The following is a 20,976-nucleotide window of genomic DNA, read 5'->3' as shown; positions in this document are numbered from 1 at the left end:
ATAAATAAATAAATAAATAAATATTTTTTGAAAAATTTGCCAATCTGATGGGCAAAAGATGATGACTAATGAGGTTGACATCTTTTCTCGTGTGTATGTGCCATTTATATTTCCCTTCCTGTGACTCACCACTTTATATCTTTGCCCATTGTTAACTTGTGCTGTTCGTCTTTAAACCAATTTATAGGATCCTTAATCCTTAATACAGGAATATTAACCTTTTATTAGAAACGTTTCCCATTTTTTCTCCTACTCGATCTTTTTATTTAAGGATTTTTTCCAATATAGAAAAATTTAAGTTTTATGTAATTTTAAATTTTATGTAAAGTGGTTGAGCATCTTTGTCTTTATGACTTTTGGGTCTGCTATATTACTTAAAAAGTCAGTTTGGGACTTTTTATCTTCCAATGATGAAAAAAACAAACAGGTCATATATAGTGGAAAAAGTTAACAAAACAGTATGTATAACAAGATCCTAGTTTGCTTCATAAATATACATATTATTTCTTAAAAGAGAATAAGATAAAATAGGCAAAGTTGGGGAAGAATATAAGAAAAGTTTTATTTCTGTGTACCTCTGTAATGTTTGAATTTTATTTATGTGTATCTCACACAAGGTCATTATTTTAATTGAGATATAATTCACACACCATAAAACTTACCCTGTAAAAGTGAGCACAGGGATTTTTTAATGATTCATGAAGGTTTGGACCATCACCACTCTAATTCCAGGACATTTTCATCACCCCCAAAAGAAACACCATCCCCATTAGCAGATGCTCCTCACCGTCCTCTCCTTAACCCCAGGCAACCACTAATCTACCTTCTATCTCTATAAAGATTTGCCTATTCTGAACATTTTATAACAATGGGATCTTACACTGTGTGGCCTCTGGTGTCTGGCTTCTTTCACTGAGCATAATGCTTTCAAGGTTCAACCTTGCCATTGATGTACCAGTGGGTACACCATGTATCAGTGCTTTGTTCTTTATTTATTGCCGAATAATAATTTACTCTGTGGATATACCACACTTTGTTGATTCATTGATCGGATTGATCGGTTGAGGGACATTTGGATTGTTTCCCCTTTTTGACTGTTATCAATAATGCTACTGTGGGCATTGGTGTACAAGTGTTTTGTAGACAAGTTTTCAGTCCTCTTCATTGTGCATCTAGCAGAATCGCTAAATCATATGATAACTATATGTCTAACCTTCTGAGGAACTACCAGACTGTCTTCCAAGGTAACCACCATTTTACATTTCCACAGCAGTGTACGAGGGCTCCTGTTGCTCCACACCCTCACCAGCACTGGCTACTGTCCACCTTTTTTTATTATAGCCATCCTAGTGAATGTGGAATGGCATCTCATTTTGGTTTATGAGTTCATTTTTAGTATTTGAAAATTATAGAAAAGTCAGAAGCATTTTCCGAGTAGTAACCCTCGTTAGTGGGATGGTTTTATTGTACAAGCATTTCTATCTACCTAATTGTAGGTTTTAGCAAGAAAGCATTAGAACGACAGTTTCTTTGCATGGCCAAAAGCATTGATTAGTTGGACTTTCTTTATGAACACATTTTATGTCAGGAGGGATAAAAGTATGTGACAGTGAGTATGTGTGTACGTTTGGGTTTACACAGGACTGTGGGAGCAGGGAGAAATGATGTCTGGCATGCAATAAGATGGAAGAGCTGTGTCTGACCCTAATTCTTCCACCCACATGTCAACTTCCAGACATAAGTTGTATGTAAAAATTTTACACTCATTGTTGCAGTTCATTGAATCAGGCATCTTTTTTAAAATGCTGATGATTGGTCTGCTTCATAGAAAACTTTGCTAGGCAGCATAGAAGTCGGCCCTAGTTCTGCTTAAAACAATGTTTTTGTGTTGTCTAGAAAAATGTTCCTAGCATCGGGAATTCCAAAGCATACAGTCTGTCTGGAAGAAGAAACCATGTGACAAAGAAAGATAGGGCTAATAAACAGAATTAATAATACCTCATACCTATCAGGCAATTCAGACTTTTCAAAGCACTTTCTCCATCTGTTACCCAATTCTATTCTTCATAGCAATCCTGTAAGCTAAGTAGGGCATGTATTATTATCTTCCTTTCTCACAGATCCTCAAAGAACTTCAGGATAGAGAGAATGAAAGACTGGCCTGAGGTCACGCGGCTAATTAATTGCAGTACAACTAAATCCCAGGTGTCCTGCGTCTGTTCTGGAAAATGGACCATGAGAATAGAGGGTAGGAGGACAATTGTGTGGGAAACATTTCTTAGTGGCGATGGGACATTCTGTCACAGGCATCTGTCTTGCGTGGACCTGGCTGTCTGCCGGCTAGCAGCACTGACTTGTCAGCCCGGGGGGCATCTCGCTTCCTCCCCTGACAAGGTACAGAGGACTGAGGGCCTCGTTAGAGCACAGGTGTTAAAGACGCTGGGCCTAAGGGTACCGTTAGTATGATCCGACTCCTGCCGCTTCTATTCAACACCGGATAGTGAAACCAAGAAAGGGGGTAGGAAAAAGGATTCACAAACCAGCTTCGGCTGGTATTTCTAGAGGAAATGCTTATGTTCAGCTTTTTCCACAACTTTTGCATCTCTGTCCCGTTTCTCCAGTAGCTCCCATTCAGCAAACCTGCAGTTCCAGGCAGGTGAAATGTGGTAAGAGGCATGGTGAAGTGAGGTGGCTGTGGTCTGCTTAAAACCCTGTAAAAAGGACGCAGGGAAAACCGAGGTCACCAGAACGAGACAGCCATTGTTTGGGAGTGGGAATTTTTTTTCTCCACCTTTTGTCTCATTTGAATTTTCTGCAAGAAGTTCTATTTCTCATATAATTATTTTTTTTTTTACATTTTTAAAATTTAAATTCAATTTGCCAACATATAGCACAACACCTTTAATGGTATTTTGTTTAACTGGGAGCAGGGGGTAGTTTTGGCTGCAGAACGAGGTGGTCGTGGGTAAGGAGAGAAGTGGAACTGATTCCTGTTGGACAGGAGGAGGCACTGGCACTGCAGGGTCCCCCGGCACCCCTGCTCAGGCCCTGGAGGAGAAATATTTAGGTTTCATTTGCCATCTAGATGTCATAACTTTCCTTCCACCTTTTCCCAGCCCCCAGGGCCAGAGGTCCCTCAGCATTCTGCAGCGACCACCCATTTCACCATGTGCTCATGAGCTGGGACCCCCAGAAGGCCTAACCTGGCTCTGGTGGCTGTTTGGGTCCAGGTCAGGTCCTGGGACGGGACTGGAAAGCCCCCTGTCCTGTACTTCCAGTTGTGCTCCAGAAGGCCCAAGCCACTGAGGGCAAATCCACAGCAGCAGATGGTGCAAACTGTGGCGCTGGCCCATGGGGCCCTATTGGGCCCTTGGCTGGCTGCCTCTGTGGCTGCCCCTGACTTTTGGAGTCTCTACTGAAAACCAAAGTGGGGGCGGGCATGAGCAGCAGCCATGAGAAACCATACGCTCCATCCCATGGGCCCTGCCCCCTTTTGTGCAGCGTGCTCAGCCTCCTGTGGGTCTCGCAGGTGGACAGGGGTTGCAGGCCTGCGTCCAGGCAGGTGGTGACGGCAGCTGGCAGGACGTTTCATCTCGGGAGGTCAGGTGTTTTGCACTGAGAGTCCAGTGAATGAAAATGAACCCACTGCTGAGAAGTAAAACCCTGGAAGAATGAGTGTGTGGAGGGACAAGAAATAAGATGTTAAGCCCTCTAGGGCCTATTTGGGTTATGAGAATTTGCCAAAAGAAAGGGAGAAGGGCCTCTGCCCCTCTCGATGTGTTTGAACCTTCTAAGGCCAGGTCGCATTAGCTGACTTTCGAGCTCCTTTAGGGGAGTGTTTGGGTGCCTGCCAGCTTCAGAATGGACTGTTCTCCCCTTCCCATAAGGGGCTCTGCGGCTGCTCTTCATCTGCAGGGAAGATGCCCACTGGCTTGGAACTTACTTCTCTGAAAATAGCAGTGTTCCCACTGCTCTATCCCAAACACTTCGGGACTTCCCTCGGGTGGGCAGTGTGAATTCTCCCTTGCTTGAGCCCTAACAGAGCCTATTAAAAAGAAACCCCACCGCCCGGCCACTCTTGTTTCTTTAACGTGGAGGAAGGTCTATAGCTGCCTATTTTCTTTTCCTTTGACCTCTTTAAAAAGCAGCTGGAGTTGCAACAGCTCTCCCGAAACTTTCTATGGCCTTTTGCTTCGAGGACTTTGAAACGAGCGTTGTTGATTTTTCCTCTTCCTGTCAACCTCTGTCCTGTTTCCCTGGTGTTTTATAGTCTCTGTCCGGATGATGTTAAATACAGTAGCTCTTGGTCTAGAAGGCCTTTTGACTTTCCCTGCGGCCCGAACCGTAGGTATATATTCTTTCGGAAGAGAAGTAAACAGGATTCAGAGCCGAAGCAGCATTGCCTTGTCGTCAGCAGAAGGGGAGACCCCACGAGGCCCCACAGCGCTGCAACCTGTGTGTGCAAACAAGCTTCTTCCTGGTGTGGAGACATCCGTGTCCCCGCCAGGCTCATCTCTGTGTGAGTTAGGCACCGTCCAGGACTGGCGTGTCTGTTTGTTATCCAAAGGGTATAAAGGGAAATCAAACATTCTTCGGATCATTATGAGCCCTGTGCAAACACAGCCCGTGGACAAAGCCTGCTGGCTTTCCCTGGCTGCCGGCCTTCAGCGGTGGGAGCAGGGCTGGGCTGACTGTGGCGGAATGCGAGCTGTCGCCACTTTGCTTTCTTGGGCCGAAATGGCACAGGTGGCACGGGGCAGGGTTCGCCAGGCGGAGGTTGAATCAGAGCACCCATTGGGAGCCCTCGGCAAATGGCACATCCAGCAGGCTCAGAGCTATGAAGGACCCTGACAAAGCAGTCGCATCCAGCCACGGAAGAGTCAAATGATCGCGCAGTGGGGCTGCCTTTGTGCGTGGGGATTAACTGGCCGTCAGTGCCAGGATCTAGACTGTCTTCCCGCATCTGATGCAATCAAAGAAAAAGCCTGAGCTCACACTAAAGTATCTTCATCTCACTCCCCTGAACAGCGCAGACATAACACTGCAGCTTCTGCATATTAACGAGGGGTTGGTGTCTTCACCCAAAAATATTTTGATCAATGAGACCCGGCCTCTCCTGGTTTTCTGGTTAAGTTCACTGCAGCCCATTTGTCCCGTCTTCTAGGGCTGTGCTGTCCAGTGTAGCAGCCACAAACCACGCGGGGCTATGGAGCCCTAGAAATGTAAAAAAGAAAAAAGAAAAAAAGAAAAAGAAATGTGCCTAGTTCTGAATTGTGACAAGAGCAAAAAAATAGGCCTCCAATTTTGAAAATGCGCTGCCAAAACAGTAAAGTAACTCAATAATGTTTATATTAATTACACGTTGAAAATATTGTGGACCTACTGGGCTAAGTTAAATATACTATTAAAATGAATTTCAGTTGTTGGGTTTTTTTTTTTTTTCACTCCCTTTAATGTGGCTCCTAGAAATGCAAAATCACAGCTCTTGCTATTTGCATTGGACAGCGCTGGGCGGGCACTTGAAGTTTAGGTCTATGGTGCCATCTGCTGGTCCACGCAAAGCAGACGCTGATGTAAGCAAGAATTAAGTGAAGCTGAGCTGGGAGACAGTCTCTTGGTCAAACAACACGCAACCTTCCTTTTCTGAAACAGATCCAGAACCAAATCCAGGAGTCCCTGCATCACCAGGAGAGGGCAATGAGGAACTGCTGGAAGATTCAGGCCTGTGCATTTGACAGACTATAAGGAGGTCACAGATCCATCCCTCCAGAGACTCACGTCCTGTCTTTGGATAATGCTTATTTGCCTTTGTCAGGAGTTTGGAAGTTGGAATCTTGCTGCTGACAGTATCTGCATCAGTTCTCACTGCTGCATAACAAATCACCCCCAGATCCCATGGCTTAAATCATTTATCATCTCTTCTTTGGGGCAGGAACTCAGGAGTGGCCCATCTGAGCACTTCTGGCTTGGGATACGTCATGAGGTTGAAGTCAGTGGCTGGGGCTTCCATATCTGAAGGTGTGACAGGGGCCTGGAGAATCCACGTCCGGGGTGGTTGGTTCACATGAGTGGCCAGGCAACGCTGATAGTTGGCTGCAGGCCTCAGTTCTTCTCCACATGGGCCTAGGCCCTCCACAGCACTGCCTGAGAGTCTTGTAGGCCCGGCAGCTGGTTTCCTCCAGAGGGAGCAGTCTAAGAGCCTAAAGAAGAAGCTACACCTTCTTTTATAACCTCGCCTCTAACCACATACTGTGACTCCCACCGCATGGCGATGATTGAGAGGCAGGAATGTACATCCCCCCCACCCCCCCGATGGAGAAAAGTCACCATCATGTTGTAAAAGAAAATGTGAGATGGGATGGCCATTGTATTTTTTGAAAATACAATCTGCCAAAGTGCCCAACTTTGTACAGCCCTATGCAGCTCAAACGCATGCCCCATTTTGCAGATGAGAACATTGAGGCCCAGAGAAGTAAGGTAACTAGCCTGAAGTGTCATGTCTCCTAGAAGGACTAAAGCCCACTTCCAGCTCCTGGTCCACCTCGGTGTAGCCTACCTGAGCTCTCTCGCTGCATCTCCTTAAGCCATGGCACTGAAAATCACACTGGCGGTTTCATCTTTCCAGCCCCTTCGAAGTGTGTGGTGCTCTCCTTATTCAAGTGATTCCCATAATTCCTTAGATGGTATCTGTCTGTGAATTGTTCTTTGTGGAGTCGAGGCTCCATGGAAGTAGGTTTCAACTATCTAGCCCTTGTTACAAAATTGCTACAGCAGTGAAAAAGTATGCATTCTCCAATAGCTCCCATGCCGTTTGCTTCAGAAATCTCAGGAATGATAACCACGTTATAATTTGTGTTCACGGGACACCTGGGTGGCTCAGTGGTTGAGTGTCTGCCTTTGGCCCAGGGCGTAATCCTGGAGTCCCAGGATCGAGTCCCACATCAGTCTCCCTGCATGGAGCCTGCTTCTCCCTCTGCCTGTGTCTCTGCCTCTCTCTGTGTGTGTCTCTCATGAATAAATAAATAAAATCTTTTAAAAAAATAATAATTTGTGTTCACATTCTGTTTTACTCTCTAAATATTACATCTTATTTCTCTCTGAAACAAGAAAGACTTGATCATTGGCTGCATTCAGTAGTTTCCATACTACTTGGTCATCCTAAAAAGGAGGTTTTACCTGTTTTTTTTTTTTTTTTTTTTTTTTTTGATGTTTTGCCAGCTGGAATTCCAACTAAAACCCAACCACCATAATCATATTCTACTGTTCTTGGTTTCAGGTCAAACTTCCCTTCCCTGTAGATCAAATCACAGATCTTCCAAGGAACGATTTCCAGATGATGATTAAGATGCACAAGCTAACCTCAGAACAGTTAGAGTTCATTCACGACGTCCGACGGCGCAGCAAGAACCGCATCGCGGCCCAGCGCTGCCGCAAGCGGAAACTGGACTGTATTCAGAATTTAGAATGTGAAATCCGCAAATTGGTGAGTTGACCCGTTCATTGCTGTCGGCAACCTGGAGTGAGCAGGATTCGTGCAAAGTTGCAGTGGTGGAGGCTAGACAAGTGGAGGGAAGGGTCAGCATTTTGGGAAGTTTGGGGTTATTTTCAAGCAAGTTTCTCAACAAAACTAGTAGCTTTATATCTGCAATTGTGTGTGTCTGTGCAGGTGTGTAATCACGTTTCAATATTTTATGGCCTTCAGCCACACATATAGAGGTAGTCCTTTGGGTTTTTTCCATTCAACATGTCCTAGCTGCTAACATCCTTTGCGAACGCGTGTGGGCCAGGTATTATTCCCAACTGTTTTTTGTAAACGATCACGTTAGATCCTCACATCAACCCTATGACTTAGGCTCTATTTTATCTCCATTTTCAGAGGAGGGAATGAGTGCAGAGAGTTTTGCCAACTCCCCGCTCTGTGGCAGAGCCTGAATGCAAACCCAGTTGCCTGATTCCAAATCTTGTAACCTGCCACCGCCACTTTCTCCTGCCCCCACAGAAGAATGTAGAATCCAGATAGGACACCACATGACCTGAAGCCCCTCGAAGCTCCAGGGTCCTTGAGTTTGCAGTTCTGCCTCCAAGTGGCTGGCTCCTCTTCCCCGTGCCTGAGAGTATTTTGTCTCAGGGAATAAGTTCCCAGGCTCCCCTCACTGGGAGCTCGGTGCCCCCTTCTCCTTGGTAAGCAAGCTTAAGCCACAGGAAGTAAATCCAGATGGCCTCTGGCTCCTGACTTAGCTCTGAAAGCAGAGAGTGCAACCTCATTCAGCTCAACCTTTGTGCTGGCCAAATACCGGGAACATCTCAGGTGCCATGTCGTGTCAGGCTGAAGAAGAGAGAGGCCACAGTGATGTGCTTATGATCTAAGTTTGGGTCCTCAGACCATACATGGTGATCCTTGGCCTCATGGTAAACCACCGTCCCAATGAGAACCTAAGAATGAGATAAGAATAAGACATTTGAAAAGCATGAGTAAAGGTCATCCAGGACTTCAGAGTCTGTTTTCTTTTTTGGTCAACTCCCACCAAGCAGGGGAACTGCTCCTGGCAGGGCCTCCCCTCACCTGCCAAATAAAGCCCAAGCTTCTTAGGAAGACATTCATACTTGCTCATACAGGTTTAGTCTGTAGCTACGTCCAGAATCACCTTCCACTCCAAACTTGACCGATAATAAAATCAAATGCTCTGCACTTCCTGCCACTTGCTCTTTCTGCTTCTGTGTTTGTGCTAGCTCCCCTCTACCATGGACATTCCTTGGCTATTTTCTTCTCTGACTTCATCCTTTAAGAATCAGGTTACTGCCTTTTCTCAAGGAAACCCCTTTCCTGAGTCCCTGGGGAGGCTGAGCACCCAGCCCTGGAGCCCTGATCTGACCTCTGGCTTCCTGCTCATCCCAGCAGTCTTGCCTCATCTATGTGTGTGTGTCTGTCCCCCCAACTCCTGGGCGAAGCGGTAGGTTCCTCACAACAGGGTCAGTGACTGGATCGTCCCCTAGTCTCACCACAGCAGGGCCAGGGATGCCTCTCAGGAAACGTCTCTTGCCCTGAAATGTATCTGAAATTGTGACTGGGTTGTGGGATTACAAATTCCTTCTCTCTTCCCAATTTTTCTTTAACGTTGCTTTAACAACGACAAGAACAGTTTGCATTTAAGCCACATAAGGAAGCAAGACATCGCTGCTGGTGAACGTGGGTCTTCTGAAAGCTGGCGGGGCTTCGGCAGGGACCCAGCAAGGCTGAGTCTGCCAAGGACGGGCTTTCGGGGCCCTGAGCACAGGTCCATGGTCATTCGGCCCCGTGCCCCTCTCCAGAAAGCAGAACGATTCTCATCACCTGTATTTGAGAAATACCTGATTTTTGTAATTAGCATTCTTTCCTTGTAATTTTGTAATACTGAACACATAGCAAAGTCTAAGCCACACACCAGGCAGATACGTAAAGCACTTTGCTGATAGTGTTCAGTTGAAGGACGGAGAGGGCGTATCCTACTTCTCCTCCCACTGTTTCTGGAGACCCCTTAAATAATAGGCTGCATTTTCCCACTGAGTGAGAGTTTTCCGAGCTCATCAATGTACATCTGTGACTTAGAGCTTCACCCCGGTAACCAAGGCCTGGGTTTATACTGCCTTTCCTGCACAGAGCCAAAACACTTTTTTTTTTTCTTATGGTCATTTGAAAAGGTTGTTTTATTATCAATGTAACTAATCACAACGAAACCATCTCTTACAACTAAAGACATTATAATGAATTTTCTTTACAACTGAAGAGAAATGGGATTTGCTATTTCACATCAAATAGAACAGGCTGTGTAAATTCTTCTTCCTATTGTAAAATATAATTTCATCTATAAAATCAGTCATGAAATATTAAAACTGAAACAACAGAATCTATATCCTTTACCTAATTTACTTAAAACAGTCTATTCACTTAAAAAGGGGGGGAGGTACATGTGATAGAGCCCCTGTACTTCCTCATTAAGTGTTTCCATTAGACCCTTTATTTTCAACAATTTTATAATACAGCCATAAAAATGCATTCCATGATAATAGTATACTTTCCTCAAATCTGCCTTTTATCTTTATCAAAAGGCAAGAGAATGAAGCACGTGGCATATTGAAGGCTGAGGAAAGAGAAGGAGGAGAAGCATTTCTTTTTCTTCTCCCTAAAAGTGGTCCGCAACAGTTTGCAGATCGGTGGGGCGGGGGGGGGGCCGTCAATGGCTTGGCCAAGATAATGTGGCATAACAGGGACTGAGATGGCCCTCCTGGGACCAGGCAGTGTCACCTCTGGCTCTGCAGGCCCCAGTGCTTCTGGGCGCTCTGGGTGGCACAGCCACAAACGTAAAGATTTTTCGGGGAGGGACCTCCAGATGTACTTTGTTTCTTATCCACCGCCCTCCAGCTGGGTGTCAAGGATGGCCCTGGCGTGGGGGCAGAGGAGGGAGGCCAGTACGCCCCGCGAGTCCCCGGCACACACGCACTCACCCCCCACTCCCACACTGCCTCCGGCGCACCACTCAGCTTTTGCAAAGTTGCATAATGTATTTCTCTCAACTTGCACTTGTACATCTGTTTATTTTTCATTTTTAAAACATGTTTTCTTGATAAATTTATAAATATTTTAGCAGGTGCCCTTTCCCCGTGTAAATCTCCGTCTCCGACACACATGCCCACGCTGCCTGCCAGATTGCATTCATGCTCCAGCACGTGCAGCAACCATGTCGGAGCCCCCATCTCGTATGTTCGCTTCCCTCTCCTCCTTTCTCTCTCCCTCTCCCTCTGCCGCACCCCCAACTCATTCCCCCTCCCATCTGGTGGTGATGTCCGGTTTCCTCATCTCTCTCACTGGGTGTGCCCCATGAAACCCCCACAACTTCTCTCCTCTCACAGATAGTTCAGGTGTAACTAACCTTCACCAGCCTCCCCCCTAGTGGTGAAATTCATCTCTCTGATGGGATGATGAATTTTAGTAACACAGGAAGTCCTGTGGGATTTTCTTGGAGGACAACCTCTCAGAACCTCAGGCTGCTCTGCTCGGCTAGGGCTCGGTCTCCACGCCTCTGTCTGCCCTCCCCGTGTCCGCGGAGAATCGGTGCCCGTGACCCGCTGCAGGGTCCCCACCTGTCCCAGAGAGGACCTGCTCTGTGCAGTCTGTCCCCCGCAAAGGCCAGAAAACCCGCTGAGGTTTAATCGAACCGTGTGACATTGCCAATGGCCACTTTTTGTTGTGATTTTTGTTGACTTTTTTAATAGACTTCTTTTTTAGAGAAGTTTTCGTTCACAGCAAAATTGAATGATGCCCCTGCCCCCTACCCCTGTACACTCACCGCCTCCCCCATCATCAACACCTCCCACCCGGGTAGTGCATTTGTTACAGTTGAGGAACTGGAATGCACACATCATAGTCACCCAATGCCCATAATTTATATCAGGGCTCACTCTCGGTGTTGTGTAGGTTGTGGATTTGGACAGTAGATGCATCCTGACTGTACAGTGAGTAATTCTGCTGCCCTGAAGATCCTCTGTGCTTCACCTGCCCATCCCTCTCTCCCCCCACTCCGCACTCCCTGGCCACTTCTGGTCTTTCCCCATAATGTTGCCTCTTTCCAAAATGTCATAGAGTTGGAATTGGTCAATTTCTGACCTTCAAAAATGGCAGCCTAATGCGTTTGGGGAGCTTTTTCCAACTACGCTTTTGGGACTGAGAGTTTTCCAGTTGATTCTCTGCAACCCCCAAATTCCCAGAAACCAGCTCCTTGACCCCCTGCGGTTCTCTGGCAGGTGATAATATTGCCAGACCCCAGAGAAGGACGAAGAGCTGCCGCACGGAAGGCGTCTGTCTGGTCTGTCTGTCGGGCTCCCTGGCACGCCCGGGTAGGCTGCTCAGGCCCAGCTCCCTGAACCTGGTCTGTGGGTCCCCAGATCCTGGCCTGCGCGTTCGTGAGCCCCCGTGTAACACAGAGTGCAGCAGCTGGCCAAGCCCGGGAGCCGAGGGCTCCTGTCCTCCGGGTCAGGCTTGACGGGGCCTTGTCCTTCTCTGTGGTGCAGGTGTGCGAGAAGGAGAAGCTGCTGTCGGAGAGGAACCAGCTGAAGGCCTGCATGGGGGAGCTGCTGGACAACTTCTCCTGCCTCTCCCAGGAGGTCTGCCGCGACATCCAGAGCCCCGAGCAGATCCAGGCCCTGCACCGGTACTGCCCCGTCCTCAGGCCCGTGGGCCTCCCCGCCGCCACCGGTATTAACGCTGCGCCCCTGGGCGTCGAGCAGAACCTGGCCGCCCCCCAGTGCGCGGCGGGGGAGAGCGCGCCCTGCTGCCTGGAGCCCGGGCCCGCGCCCCCCGGCCCCCCCTGGGCTCCCGGCGGCGCCCCCCCCTCCTCCTCCTCCTCCTCCTCCTCCTCGGAGAATTGCACGAGGAGGCCGGAGGGCAGCGACCCGGGGGGCTTCCCGGAGAGGGGGCCTCCGCTGGAATCCAGGAGCCAGACGGTGACCGTGGACTTCTGCCAGGAAATGACTGACAAGTGTACGACTGACGAGCAGCCCAGGAAGGAGTACACCTAGGGACGCGGCCCACTTGGCGGCCCCGCCGCCCCCCAGGTGCTCCCCGGGCAGCCCGCCGTGCTGCTCTTCTGCCGTCTGGAAGAACCTAGAAGGAATCGGTGCACACTACAGCGTTCTTAGCAGCAATACTGTCTCTGAGTATTCCCTCCTCTCTCCGCGCCGAGCGGTACAGTTACCTTCCCAATGGTGCTAGCCCTTGCCCGGCAAGGGGCGGCGGCGGTGGTGGCACTGCCTGTCTGTGGGTGAATTTCAGTCTCAACAGGGATAGACTATAACACCTCCAGGACCCAACCACGGATTTTTTTTCTCAGTGGCCCATGTCACAAACCCTATCTCAGGAATTTCTTCTGAATGTTCAATTTTTTTCATTGAAGACAGCTTCTATACACATCAAAGTTTTATAGCTAGACTGTACATATTATATATAATATATATATATAAAATATATATATATCCATATGCAAAAGTCCTGCATGCCTCAATTCTCTCATCCTGAAACTGGAAACTTCATTTCTCATTTACCAACAGGTTCCAACATTCCTCTTCTTTTGTCTCCGATGCTAGAACTAGTTTGGTAACCGTTAACATGGTCATTTTTCTTGCTTCGCAGTTCAATTTCAATTTGTACTTATTTATGGATCAGAATTCAGTGTTGGAAGCTTTTTTTTTTTTTTTTTGGAGGTTTTATTTCAGACCCTTTTTTGTTGTCGTTTGGTTTGCTTTGGGCACCATCAGCTGGTGTCATCTGAGTGTCGTGGGTTTGTTTTTCTTTTTTTCTTTTTTTTTTTTCTTGCAGATACTGTACAGTCATGGTCAACTTTGCCACTTGCACTGAGTTTTGGGTCAAACCTATTTTCTTAAATGAAGTTGTTACTTCAGTATAACTCAAGTATACTGTATATTCTTTGCTTTTAGTTTAAAAAGTAAGACATTTTAGCTAATTAAAAAGCACTCAGGTGATAATTATGTAGGAAAAATAATCTTGCCAAATAATGAATTCATCCTAGGATGTGTAGACAATAATCTGCTTGAATATTTTTATATTTCACCTCCTCCCCACCTTTCCCGGAAGCAAAGTTTAAATGCGGAGAGTTCAGAGTTGATGCTGGACGTTCAGACTCCTAAGTGGGGAGAGAGTGTGGACGTCCGCTCGAAAGTGCATCCAAACAGCAGGAACCCATGATTTTGTTCCAGAACTCAGCAGGCATTGGCTCCTAAAAATCAAGTTATTACTATTTTCTCACCCAGGGGGCGAGTCCCATTCATTTCAGCCGGTCCTCAGGCCTCTGCCTGCCCTTGGAAGTGCAGTGAGGGAGGAACTTTTTGGAAGGATTTGGCCGATGGATCGGCCACCCCGCCCCTCCCCTGCCCAGGCCGGGCTCCCAGGATGTCTCACCTGAGTGAGTTTGCATCACAGCACCTGGAGTTGCCTGTAAGTGGCGTCCTGGGCTGATGCAGCTCGCCCAGAGGAGGGGAGAGCAGAGCGGGAGGGGGGGCGCACGTGAGCCTGGGGTCTGTCCCTGACGCAGGCAGAAGTATTTCTTTCTCCTTCCCCCTCTCCAGATGCTTTGAGTTGAATTCTGAGGTTTTTCTGCTCATCTCTTGTCCGAAGGCAGATTTCATTCTGAGGCTTTGGACACGATATGGCCAAGGAGCCCTCCCTGCCCCCCTCCCCGCCACACACACACCTACCCTCACCTGATGATAATTTTCTTCTCTTGCTGCAAAACTGGTTGGCTTGCAACCCACGGAGAGCAGCTTCCCTTGGCTTTGGGGGCGTGCTGGCCCCTGGCCACGTTTACAGGAAGATGTGCCCAGACCCTGCCGCCAGCCTAAGAGGAGGAATCGGCTCCCTCCCTCCGGTGGGCCCTCCAGCCGGGCTGCGGGAAGAGTCCCGAAAGGTTTGATGTGGGGATGGGGTGGTGGGCAGTGGGGAGTAGATGGTTGACTTTGTTTCTTTATTTGTGCCATTGTTTGGACAATATTAAAGCTGCATGTAAAAGGGGAAATTAGTATATGATGTAGGCGAAAAGTGAAATCATAGTAACATATGTTTTAGTATTATTAACTTTTTTCTGTACAAATATTAGCGCTAAATGTTTAAATATGTATGAATGCCAGAAATTTGTTGGTTCATGCGGTAGGATAAAAAAAAAAAAGACTTTTCTTTTAAAATAGTTCCGCTTTTAAAACCTGCCTCTGGGTTTCTGTTTCTCCTCATGTGTGCGTGTCTGCGTGTGCTAGTCTGAGACGGACTTTGCCGCAGCTCGGAGTTGGAGCTGCCCTTCTTATGAGGGTTGTTGGAGGAATTTCTCGGCCTAGTGGAACCGTGCTGTGCTTCACCGTGGGGTTTGCCTTTGTAGAAAACTGGTGACAGCTGGGATTGAAATTCAGTGTGAATCCTGTGATAGGCCACAGGTATGTGTTACGGTGGAGGAGTCAGCCAACAGTAGTTTGTGTTTTAACTCTCTTGTTGCCTCTTTTAAGTGACCTCCTTTTCTTTTGGGGAAAAAAAAAAAAAAAAAAGAATGTTCTCTGCTAGTATCATAACCAGGTCCAAACCAACTTGTTGGCGTGATTCACCCTGGTGACAACTCATGTGCAACTGGTAGTCTTGACCACATTCCGTCCGTCTCCCTGTCTCCATGTCTCCATGTCGTTCGGTCTGCACACACCTGCGCGGCCGGCCGCGGCCGGGTGGGGAAGGCTCTCCCTAGGTCCCTCCACCCTGACCCAGCCCACATTCTCCCTCCATCTACCCCGACCTCACTTTTCCTCCTCTTCCTCAGCCAAACCCCTGCTATGGGGAACTGGTTAGAAACACTGCTTGAAAAAACTCTTTCCATTTCTTAGAGATTTTTAACAACTTGGGATTTTGTTCACTATGTACCATAAACAGTGACTGGCTCTGTGCAATTGTCTCCGTGACCTGTCCTATCTTTTACTACCCTGAACCATGTGTTCGTCAAAATTGTTTCTGGATGGATTCACAGGGAGGACTAGCTGGGGGCCAGAATCCAAATTGCCTCGAGTGTAGTCTTAAAAACCAGCCTATCTCCTTAACCTGGGATCCCTTAGGAGGCCGTGTCTTTTATGAAAAAGAAAAGTAAGTTAAGAGCAAGAAATAGTGTTTGCACAGTGCGGTGACATTTAGTTGTGCTCTTATGGGTTCTTCCTTATAAAAAATAAAGGACCCTCCAGCCATGGACAGTTGAGGAAGATCCCTGCCATGGCCCCGTTGAGTCTCCGAAGAGGTGGGCATGAGCTGCTGGGGTGGGGACCACGGAGGTGGCCCTGTGGCTAGTTAGCATCTGCCTGAATCTAGTCCTCCCCTTGAATCTGCCTTTGTTCTACTTGTATGTCCAGACAACCTCACTTCATTCAGGTTGGTCAGGCTTTGGGCAGGTGAGTGCTTTGCTGTATGTGTGTGTTTCTCTGCGTTATCTGGGGGTGCCTTGAATAAAATCAAACTTCATTACATACTGATTCTGGAACAAAACAGTTGCAAAAACAAAACAAAAGAGCTGGCAAAGTTACTAGGCCATCCTGCTATTTCTATTCCGGGTTCCCTAACAATGACTCAGGCGTCAGAGGTGATGCTGCAGTATAAAACATTATTTTGTATAAGTAATTTATTAACTGTCTTTCTAAAAGTATGCTGCTTTTAAGATGCACTATGACTTTGGATTTAATCCTTGTATTGCTTTCCCAAGGAAGTAAAAAAAAAAAAAAAAAAAAAAAAGGCTAGTGATTAGAATGCCAACTGCCACTTCTCCTTAAAAAGGAGGCCAGGGACCAGCTCTAGGACTTGCACGAGAGAACTGCCAGAAATCAGGTGGGCACAATGTGAAGTTCGAAGCTATGATCGGGAGGTCTAGGGGCGCCTGGCTGGCTCAGTCAATAAAGCAAGCGACTCTTGATCTTGGGGTTAAGTTCCAGCCCCACATTGGGTGTAAAGATGACTTTTAAAAATCTTTACAAAAAAAAAAAAAAAAGGCCTAAGCCTACAATTACTCTTTTAATACTTAATGATGCCATTAAGGAAGAAGAAACAAAGGTGTATAAACTATAAGCCTTTTAAGAAATCCCAGAGCCCTGTCCCTCTGGGCTGCTTTGCATCCTGTGGAGTAGCACAGCGCCTCTCAAAGTGGGTAAAGTCTGCAAGGTTACTCGGCTACAAAAGACCTACCTGGCTGGGTCTCTACATTACACCCCATTTAAACTAGCAGCTGCCTAACAAATGACTTCACACTGCTCCCCTTCTGCTTCTAGTTTTGGAGGAGTCGCAGACCCGAAAGGGAGCAAGAATCAAGTCTTGTCTTCAAAAAACTGTAAATAGACTGAGGAGCAGAATTTTTTTGTTGTTGTTTAAGAATAAAGCTGTTCACTCTATCCTAGGTTAATATTCCTTCCCCAAATTGAGGATCTTGTTGTAGGCACAGTTAATGGCGAGTCAGGCCACGGTGCAGTACCCTGTGTGGAGTTGGTATTCGTGCGGGAGGTCCGTGTGCATGGAGGCCATCTGGATGTTCTCAGTACCGCCCGAGCCGGCTCCTGACCCGAGCGTCAAAGACTGATGCTGTAGACTAGACGATATCTGTACACAGATAGTGTGTGCGGATCGTATTTGTACATAGAAAGGACCTATGGTGGCAGATTGAGGATAAATTATTCGGCTGACGGTGCAAAAACATTTCTTGCAAAGAAAAGGAAATGTATAGTATTTTCCTACACTCCACCCGGGGAGATAATATTTATATCAAATGAGTATCAGTGCATTTTAATGGTAATAGGAAAATGATGCTGCCGTTCTGTGAAGACTACCCCTTGGGTGCAGAGGCCCACTTTGTAGCTTTGATTTAATGTTGTGACGTGGTGCATGCATCTCACTACCAAGCAATGGATAAACAACTCTGACTTTCACTTCATTCCAGTTTCTTGACCTCAGATAAAACAGTGGCCCTCCTTAGAAACAGAAGGGCACCAAGACCATTCAGTCAGTGCCAAGCGTTCCTGGGGGGGCTGACCGGACACGTATATGAGGAAGGAGGGAAGGGATTTGGGACAAAGAGGGTTTTTCCTACCGATGATGCTAAGTCTCCTACCCAAATATGCCTGCGGGCAGAGGGGTGACCTCCCCTGGGTCCTAGCAATGCCGCTGGCATGTGTGAAGGCTGGGATGCCCATTCACGCTCGGACGTGAAAGACCTGCCACCTCTGGTGAGTGCACCTGGGAGCTCCGGGTGCTGGTTAGACACGGTGAGCCGCTCGAGGCAAGCACCACCTCTGCTTGTGAGGCCAGAAGGGCCTGGGAGGATTTGTTCCAGAACCAGTCTGATGCAAGCGCACCTCTAATATATGCCTTACAAACTCCAGAGGCCATATTCAAAACAGGGTCTTCTCAGTGTATGCAAGGGGCTGCAGCCCCTCTCTTCTTCCTCCCCAGGTCGAACCATACGGACAGTTTCACACATATCTACCTGTATAACCCTCTGTACCTCTCATAACTGCTCAACGACTGTAACAGGTTACATCAGGTGTTTTTCTACATACTTTTTACACAGATTCTATGCGATTAATGTAACTTAATTCGATGCATCGTTTTATTGTACTAGTTCTTAGGCTTGTCTTTTTTTTTCTAAGTGATTGTGGTTTTTTGTTGTGGTTTTTATTGTAAAAATGAAATGGCTGTTGATGCTTATTCTCTGTAACTAAGAATTTTTACCATTTTGGGGGAAGAAAAGCATTGCTATGAACTAATGAATTGAAACTTCATTTACTCATTGTAAATACACTATTGTGCAAAAAAGAATTTTCACTCAATTGAATTGCTAGTGTTAACTGAATTTTGTCTAGACACCATTTCTGTTGATGAAATAAAGACATATCATTATGCATTGTAAGTTGGTTTTCCCTGCCTCTGCTCCCTGTGTAACGGATCATGGGACTGGAGGCCGTAGGAAATCTCTTCAGCCAGAGAGACCATGGGTCTTCCTCTAGCATGGACCTTTAACTGCTGCCTGATTAATCTGATGAGAGACCTAAAAAATGGGATAATGCTAATGTAACTCCTCAGCTCTGAATTAAAAAAAAAAAAAAAAAATCCCCGATGCCTGGGAAAGCAGATAAAAGGCATTAAACGCAATTTCCTGGCTTCGATGTGCCATAGCCACACAAAACATCAGCTGGTGAAGGGCAGCTGGTGAAGGGTATTGTTTCGTACAAGGACATGTGGATCTACAGTTACCGCAAAATAACAGGTCTAATTGAAAACCGAAAGCTATGGGATCCCTGGGTGGCGCAGCGGTTTGGCGCCTGCCTTTGGCCCGGGGCGTGATCCTGGAGACCCGGGATCGAATCCCACGTCAGGCTCCCTGCATGGAGCCTGCTTCTCCCTCTACCTGTGTCTCTGCCTCTCTGTCTCTCTCTGTGTGACTATCATGAATAAATAAATAAAATCTTTAAAAAAAAAAAAAAAGAAAGAAAACCGAAAGCTAGGAGTGCCCAGATGGCTCAGTCAGGGGAGCATGTGACCCTGATCTCAAGGTGGTGAGTTCGAGCCCCACGTTGGGGGCAGATTTAACTGACTGACTAAATGAATAAATAAAACAGAAAGCTAACTAAAAGTAACCAGAGAGAAAGGGGCACTAAACCAACACCAAGATACGACGATCAGCAGGGCAGGGAGTTTAGAATTGTGGTTAAGGGAGTAACATTAAACTAGGAAATTGTATTCGATCATTTGAGTCCTGGAGTTCAATGTAAAGGGAAAGCAAGGTACCGAATGGCCGGTAGGCTAGATGACCATGAGGAGAGCTAGACGTGCGTGATCAATAATAAATTCTCATGCTGTCTAAAGAGCACAGTGCTGCTGAGATCTGAGCTTCAGGAAGTGCTTGGCCTCACCCCATCCACCAGATGGGGAAACTAAGTTACTGAATTCCACACCCTGGGCACCCTACTGAGTCAAGGAGGGCTTCCAGGGAGCATATAATGGGGTTAGCAACTGTTAGCAAAACCACACCGTCATAACGTTTTAGGCGTGAGAGGTCAAGTATAGTCCTTTGCCTAAAGACACGAAGCTATTCAATCCCTTCTGGGAAAAGCAGGTGGGTCTTAGTTCCAAAAAAATTTATTAAGAAAACCTGGTGATTTAAGGGCGCCTGGGTGGTACAGTTGGTTAGACATCAGACTCTTGATTTCAGCTCAAGTCATGATCTCATGGGTCACGGGATCAAGGCCCGTGTTGGGCTCTGCACTTAGCTCCAAGTCTGCTTGGGTTTTTCTCTCTCCCTCTCTCTCTGCTCCCCCCTCCACCATGCGCATGCGCTTTCTCTCTCTCTGAAATCTTTTTTTAAAAAAGCGGGGGGGGGGGGGGGAGAAAGAGAAGGAAAAAAGAAAGAAGGAAGGAAAAGAATGGATAGAAAGAAAGAACAGGAAGGAAGGAAGGGGAGGAAGGGAGGGAGGGAGGCCAGAAAGCCAACCTGGTCATTTGGAACTGATGGTCATTTGCTCTTTGGCCTTGACATTTGCACCTGTGGTGGGAATGACCATGATAGTTTGAAATAGAATAAAGCCATTGTGTTCTGCAGAACAGGAGCATTCAAACACCGCCCACCCCAGATGGTCAGCAGCCACTTTCCTTTGTGCACCTTTGGAGGGATTCATATCTACTTTCAGGGTACAATGAGGATTCTCAGATCGGCTACTGCTATACCAGTTCCCTCCAACAGTTTTGGGATCTATTTAGAAATAACTATGCTTTAGGCAGCCCCGGTGGCACAGCGGTTTGGCGCCGCCTGCAGCCTGGGGTGTGATCCTGGAGACCCGGGATTGAGTCCCCCATCCGGCTCCCTGCATGGAGCCTGCTTCTCCCTATGCCTGTGTCTCTGCCTCTCTCTCTCTCTCTCTCTCTCTGTCTATGAATAAATAAATAAAATCTTAAAAAAAAAAAAAAGAACTAGGCTTTCGAACTGTTCTAGAATTTTTCACTCTTCTCCAACCCATCTCCACCACCCCTCAATTATCATGCACGAGCTAGACTGTAGTTGATGTTTAACATCAGCTGGCAATAGTGCCCAGAGTGGAATGGGTTTCTAATTCTCCCCCTTGAGCATTGTCACTTTCCAGAGAGATGGAAAAAGCTATTCATCCCACATCCCATTACTCAAGTGCCTTTCCTTTCACTTTGATTCAAGAACCATGATACCTTCTATCCTCACACCTCTGGCTCCTTCAGATCCCCACATACACCTGCCACTGGCCTGCTCAGTCAGCCAGAAAGAGGCATTACTGGTTCTTCATGGCTAGCTTTTCCTCTTCCCCCTTGAAGACAGGTGCATCCCTGAGGCAGTGAGCCTCATCCTAAAGCAAAAGATGGAATCCATCAGAGACACACCAGCATTTACTAGAAGCATCACCTTT

General features: G+C 47.0%; 1 protein-coding gene across 5 annotated transcripts in view; it reads left to right on the top strand.

The window, feature by feature from the left end:
• Positions 1 to 18,455, top strand: part of BACH2 (BTB domain and CNC homolog 2) — a 358,666-nt gene extending 340,211 nt beyond the window's left edge. For all 5 annotated transcript variants that reach the window (XM_038554735.1, XM_038554737.1, XM_038554736.1 and 2 more), the window contains 2 exons: positions 7,277 to 7,483; positions 12,046 to 18,455. In XM_038554735.1, coding sequence (XP_038410663.1) covers positions 7,277 to 7,483; positions 12,046 to 12,552 — 714 coding nt within the window. In that variant the 3' untranslated portion in view covers positions 12,553 to 18,455. The remainder of the gene's footprint in view (positions 1 to 7,276; positions 7,484 to 12,045) is intronic.
• Positions 18,456 to 20,976: the final 2,521 nt, after the last annotated feature.

The sequence above is a fragment of the Canis lupus genome, chromosome 12 (genome assembly GCF_011100685.1).
Source record: "Canis lupus familiaris isolate Mischka breed German Shepherd chromosome 12, alternate assembly UU_Cfam_GSD_1.0, whole genome shotgun sequence".
NCBI classification, from domain to species: domain Eukaryota; kingdom Metazoa; phylum Chordata; class Mammalia; order Carnivora; family Canidae; genus Canis; species Canis lupus.
Note: the sequence above shows the minus strand (reverse complement) of the source record. Positions and strands in the feature narration are given on the sequence as shown.